Source organism: Triticum urartu, chromosome 7 (genome assembly GCF_003073215.2).
Source record: "Triticum urartu cultivar G1812 chromosome 7, Tu2.1, whole genome shotgun sequence".
NCBI lineage: Eukaryota > Viridiplantae > Streptophyta > Magnoliopsida > Poales > Poaceae > Triticum > Triticum urartu.
Window position 1 is genome coordinate 716,156,029 of NC_053028.1, and position 6,233 is coordinate 716,162,261.

Here is a 6,233-nt window from a genome sequence, read left to right on the forward strand (position 1 = left end):
GTTTTGCGAGCAGCTTGTGTCTCCGCCGCATCCTTCGCAACCCGCGTCTCCCGCTCCCTCCGACGACGTGGGGATGGAGATGGTGATGGTGATGGGGATGGGGATGGAGACGGAGACGGAGAGTCTCCTCCGCTTCCTCCTCCTCTTCCCGCCTTCCCCTTCCTCCGTTGGCTGGCACGGGCATCCCGTCTTCTCCGGCCCGCTCCGGTGGTCTCCGTCCCCGTCCGGCCGGTCGCCATGGCGGCGGCGGGAGCGCCAGCGCGCGCGCTTCTGCCCACCGTCCTCCTCCTCTTCCTGGCGGTGGCGGAGGCGCAGGTGGACCCTATGAGCAACGGCGCCGTCACGTCGGCGCTCAACGCCAAGCTCAAGAAGCTGACTGACGCCTTCGCTCCGCAGGTGAAAAGGGAGCTCGGTTACTGCATCCAGGACACGTACGTACGCTTCCTTCCCTGCTGTTTCTTTCTTCAATACAATCATCGATTCAATTTCAATCTCAGTCCCCCCAAGTCAAATCAAATCAAATCGAATCAAATCTTGCCGGACCGGAGAATGAATCGAATCGAATGGAATTGCTAATTGAATGGCTGCGCTGCAGGGACGCCGAGTGGGACGCCACCTTCAACTTCTCCTCCGATCCCAAATTCCTCGTCGACTGCATGAAGAAAGGTAATTAACCTGCTCTGCTCAATTGCGCTCATCTCATCCATGCTGGAATGGAATGGAACGGAACGGAAGGATTGTTTCTTTATTTATTACATTATTACATACACTTTTAATGGATAAATGAATTGAAATGCTTTCATTAATCCATGGTGGCAAATTGCAGCATTTTTTGCATCCATGAGGCAAAGGGGGTGTGCCAATTTCCATGCTATGTTCCTCACTCCTCACTCAATCTTTCTGAAACCATGGTTAAGCATTTTGGTTTCTACTTACCCACCGGACTCGATCCGACCTCATGCGATACCGATCCTTTACTTACTTATTATGTTTACGCGTGTGAATTAACCCATCCGGCGCGTGTGCGTGCGTGCAGGGGACCTGCCGCAGCGCGTGTGCACAGCCGCCGAGCTCAAGTTCTACTTCGAGAGCATCCTCAGAAGAGGCAAGAAGAACTACGTGAGGCCAAACAAGAACTGCAACCTCTCGTCCTGGATCGACGGCTGCGAGCCCGGCTGGGGCTGCACCGCCGACGCCGGCAAGGAGGTGGACCTGCAGGACGCCGAAAACTTCCCCTCCAGGACCGTCGACTGCCAGGGCTGCTGCCCCGGCTTCTTCTGCCCCCGCGGCCTCACTTGCATGATACGTACGTAAGCCCTCAGCCTCACACCTACACACAAACACTCCGCGTCCCGTGCCGTCATTTCTCTCTTCAGATTTTTGGATTGTTCACATTCACACGCATGCTATTGCTGATGCAGCCTGCCCTCTGGGAGCATACTGTCCACAGTCCACCCTCAACAAAACCACCGGAGTCTGCGATCCGTAAGTTTCTCTCCTCTCTTGCTCGTATATATTCATTCTCTCCTCTCTTTTATATACACACTGTCCATGGAAATACATACATACCTATATGGAAAGGAAATGGAAGGGTGAATGAATTATCGATCATTTGCGCACTGCACTGCAGATACAACTACCAACCGCCTCCTGGGCAGCCCAACCATACTTGCGGCGGTGCCGACAGATGGTCGGATGTCATGAGTACTGACGATGTTTTCTGTCCAGCTGGTTACTACTGTCCAAGCCCTATCCTCAAGATCGATTGCAGTAGTGGGTAATTCTATCTATCTATCTATCTATCTATCTATCTATCTATCTATCTATCTATCTATCTATCTATCTATCGAATGCTTCATTTCTCATTCGGCCAATCTCCATCCTAGGATTGAACCTTGATCCTTACAATGATTCCCATGCCATTGCCACCACACCACACCACACCACACTAGTAATGAAAGCTCCATTTATCGGGAAAAAAAAAGAGTAATATGCGAAAGTGAGCTGCCTTACATAGCAGGTCAAACTTTTTTAATTTTTACATCATTCCCCAAAGAAAATTACTGAAAAATGCAAGCTTCTGGATGTGTGCAGGTTCTATTGCAGGAAAGGATCAACTATCCAGACCAGTAAGTTTGCTCCTTGTATTGTCGTGTTCATATAATATACTTCTATAATAAGATAATATGATGCTTCCCTTTTTCTGCTTTTACTACACTGTGTTCTTCATTAATTGACATTTGACGGTAATTTTCAGTATTGTAAGAAAAAAAATTGAAGCTTTCCCAGAATCCTTAGTATTGTTTTCTTGATTTTATAGATTTTTTTTCATTTTTTTTCTGAAAACTATGTATTTTTACACGGAAAATTTGGGCATGAAATAAAATTTGACGGATTTTAATTTTTAAGAAAAAGTTTCTGAAAATTTCTTGGAATGCTAATTATTGTTTACAGAATGTTTTCAATTTCTCTGAAAACTTTGAATTTTTGATAAAATTGGGCAGAAAATGAAATTTGCATCAACATGGCTTGCTGACTGGATGGTCAGCGTGGTCAAAACCACCTCACAATGTTCTAGGGGGGCAAAGTAAATGATATTGATAGTTTTAGGCTGTGTCGTAACCGGTTTAGAGTTGGAGGTTGAAATATATATGCACTTGTCTCTCAATAATTCAATAGGGTTTGCCCTTCAAGGTGCTTGAAATGATGGAATGTGCCAACTTGTAAGCGTATTAATTGATTTGCTTTTAACTGCATGCAGAATGCTTATCCAAGGGCAGTTGTAAACCAAACTCTACAACCCAAGACATCACAATATTTGGTGCCATGCTAGTGGTAATTAACATACAACATTTCCTACACGCACGCTGTTGATATCATCATCAAATCTTTAACGACCTGACATACAGGTTGAGCTGTGCTTAATTAATTTGCATGACCAAATTAGGTTGCCCTGAGTTTAGTGCTGTTGATCATTTACAACTTCTCTGACCAACTTCTGACCAACCGAGAGAAGAAGCAAGCGAAATCTAGGGAGGCTGCTGTAAGACTCGCGAAAGAGACCGTACAGGCCCGTGAAAGGTGGAGATCAGCTAAAGATGTCGCAAAGAAGCATGCCGCAGGCCTGCAGACATCTCTCACCCGCACATTCTCACGCAAGAAGAGTCTCAGCAGCTCACATGAATCATCTAAAGGGCATCCACCTGAAGAGCATGGTGCGGATCATCCGTCAGAAGAATCAGGAGAGAAGAACACCGGAAGCCCCACTGCGGAAGTAGGAGGAGGAGGAGGAGATAAAAAGAAGAAGGGGGGGAAACATGCGCACACGCAGAGCCAAATCTTCCAGTATGCGTATGGTCAAATCGAAAAGGAGAAGGCACTGGAACAAGAAATGGAACAAAACAGTAATAACCTTTCCTTGTCAGGAGTGGTAGCCATGGCAACTGATGAAGATTTAAGGCAAAGACCTAGAATTGAGATTGCTTTCAAAGACATTACTCTCACCTTGAAGGGGAGTAAGAAAAAACTATTAAGGTCTGTGAGTGGGAAGCTTATGCCTGGTCGGGTAGCTGCCGTGATGGGCCCATCAGGCGCGGGAAAAACCACCCTCTTGAGCGCTATTGCCGGCAAGGCGACTGGATGCGCGACAACCGGTACGATACTCATAAACGGGAAGCAAGAGCCTATCCGTGCATACAAGAAGATCATCGGCTTTGTCCCGCAAGACGATATTGTCCATGGAAACTTGACTGTTCAAGAGAACCTCTGGTTTAATGCGAGATGCAGGTATGTTATGTATTATATGCTATATATGCACATGCACATTCTTTTTTAATTTATTGCATGCATTTTCACGATTAATTCTTGTAATTATGTCTCCTCAGGCTCCCTGTTGAGATGTCCCAGGCTGAAAAAGTTCTTGTCGTGGAAAGAGTTATCGAGTCCTTGGGGCTGCAACCGGTTCGCGATTCCTTGGTTGGAACTGTTGAAAAGCGTGGCATCTCTGGTGGCCAGCGTAAGCGGGTAAATGTCGGCCTAGAGATGGTCATGGAACCCTCTGTGCTCATCTTAGATGAGCCAACATCTGGTTTGGACAGTGCTTCGTCTCTGCTTCTACTTCGCGCTCTACGGCGGGAAGCTATGGAAGGGGTCAACATCTCCATGGTGGTTCATCAGCCCAGGTTAGTACTGTACTGTACTGTACTGTAGTATAGTAGGTTGCTTCCACTTACTAGTCCCACACGACCTTAATTTTACTCATGTGAATTACTCCTGAACCTGAGGACATGCTTGCTTACATGCAGCTACACACTGTACAATATGTTTGATGACTTGATACTTCTCGCCAAAGGTGGTATGCCTGTTTACCACGGGCCTGTGAAGAAAGTGGAGGAATACTTTAAAGGGTTGGGGATTGTCGTCCCGGACCGCGTGAATCCGCCCGACTACTACATAGACATCTTGGAGGGGATTGTGAAGCTAGACACGAATGCGGTCAACGTCAAAGATCTCTCTCTGCGGTGGATGCTGCACAACGGCTATGAGGTTCCACGAGATATGCTCCAGAGTTCTTCCGGCTCGGAATCATCGTTGAGTGGGGAAGCAGGTGGTCATGCCCCCCAAGCTGAGGCCAAGAAGTCCGTTCTTGGTGAATTGTGGGGCAATCTCAGGGACATACTAGGCCAGAAAAAGGATGAGTACGATTACAACAAATCTTCTGAAGATTTGTCTAACCGCCGCACACCTGGAAAACTTAGGCAGTACAAATACTACCTGGGAAGGTACGTAAATTACTGAATTTTGTTTCCTTCCTTCCTTCCTTCCTTTCTTCAAAATACTATTTTGTTGTTGTTGTTGTTGTTGTTGTTGTTGTTGTTGTTGTTGTTGCTGCTGCTGCTGCTGTTGTTTTTGTTGTTGTTGTTGTATTCCATTCTTATGAGCTCGCTAGCTTCATGCATCCCTTTCTGTATGTAAAGATTTCTTCTTCTTATTCAGATGTGGCAAGCAAAGGCTTCGTGAATCTAGCATACAAGGAGTCGACTTTCTGATTCTGGGTCTTGCTGGTATCTGTCTTGGGACACTAGCTAAAGTGAGCGACGAGTCTTTCGGAGCACTTGGCTACACATACACCGTCATCGCTGTCTGTAAGTTTTCTTTTTCCATTCATTCTTCTGGACGACATGATGCATGCATGCCCTCTATATATGTGGACTCAATTCTCGCTGCAACATGTTTATGAATACAACATTGCAATTCAGAGTCAGACTGGAGCTTACATAAACATGTTTCTGAATTCAAAAATTGAAACACGTACTAGAGTTCTTTCAATTCTCTTAAGCAAACAAAATATAGTTAATTAATGTTGCCTGGCTGCAGCTCTGCTTTGCATGATTGGAGCCCTCCGCTCATTTTCCTTGGAGAAGATACACTACTGGCGAGAGAGAGCGGCGGGCATGAGCTCGCTCGCATACTTCATGTCCAAGGACACGATCGATCACTTCAACACGATCGTGAAGCCGATTGTCTACCTCTCCATGTTCTACTTCTTCAACAACCCGAGGTCGTCCATCTGGGAGAACTATGTCGTTCTCGTAGCGGTCGTCTACTGCGTCACGGGGATCGGCTACACCTTTGCCATCTTCTTCCAGCCCGGTTCAGCGCAGCTGGTATATATGGTTTCCGCACCAACTACTGCTAGTAGCTAAGCTCCATTAATATGTTTATTGATTAACCAGGGCGAAGAAAGTGATGGCTTGTGTGGTTTTGATGATGATGCAGTGGTCAGCGTTGCTTCCGGTTGTCCTGACCCTCTTCTCGAATGAGCAGAAGGACAGCGTCTTTGCTAACCTATGCTACACAAAGTGGGCGCTCGAGGCGTTCGTGATTGCAAATGCGCAGAGGTAACTTATCATCCGTTCATTTAGCTCGATGCTGCTGTGGCTGTTTGCTGCAACTCAATCAACACTCGGCCGACCGTAAATATGAAATATTTTGAGTTGCAGAAGGACAGACATATAGAACACTAATACATAAATATTTCGATTAAAAACTTAGGATGCGACGGAATGCAATGCAGGTACTCTGGTGTTTGGCTCATCACGCGGTGCGGTTCGCTGGTGAAGATGGGGTACGACATCGACCACAAGATCACGTGTATACTTGTCCTCGCTGCAAACGGGATAGTGTTCCGGTGTATAGCCTTCTTCTGCATGGTCATCTTCCAAAAGCACTGA

General features: G+C 46.5%; 1 protein-coding gene across 1 annotated transcript; it reads left to right on the top strand.

The window, feature by feature from the left end:
* The first annotated feature begins 237 nt into the window (after positions 1-237).
* On the top strand, positions 238-6,233 carry LOC125519632 (ABC transporter G family member 28-like). Its single transcript, XM_048684370.1, has 14 exons — positions 238-431; positions 596-666; positions 1,037-1,306; positions 1,422-1,485; positions 1,631-1,777; positions 2,095-2,129; positions 2,762-2,835; positions 2,948-3,786; positions 3,885-4,181; positions 4,305-4,781; positions 4,996-5,144; positions 5,377-5,666; positions 5,779-5,900; positions 6,077-6,233. Exons 1-14 carry the CDS (start codon positions 238-240, stop codon positions 6,231-6,233), a joined length of 3,186 nt encoding a protein of 1,061 aa, XP_048540327.1.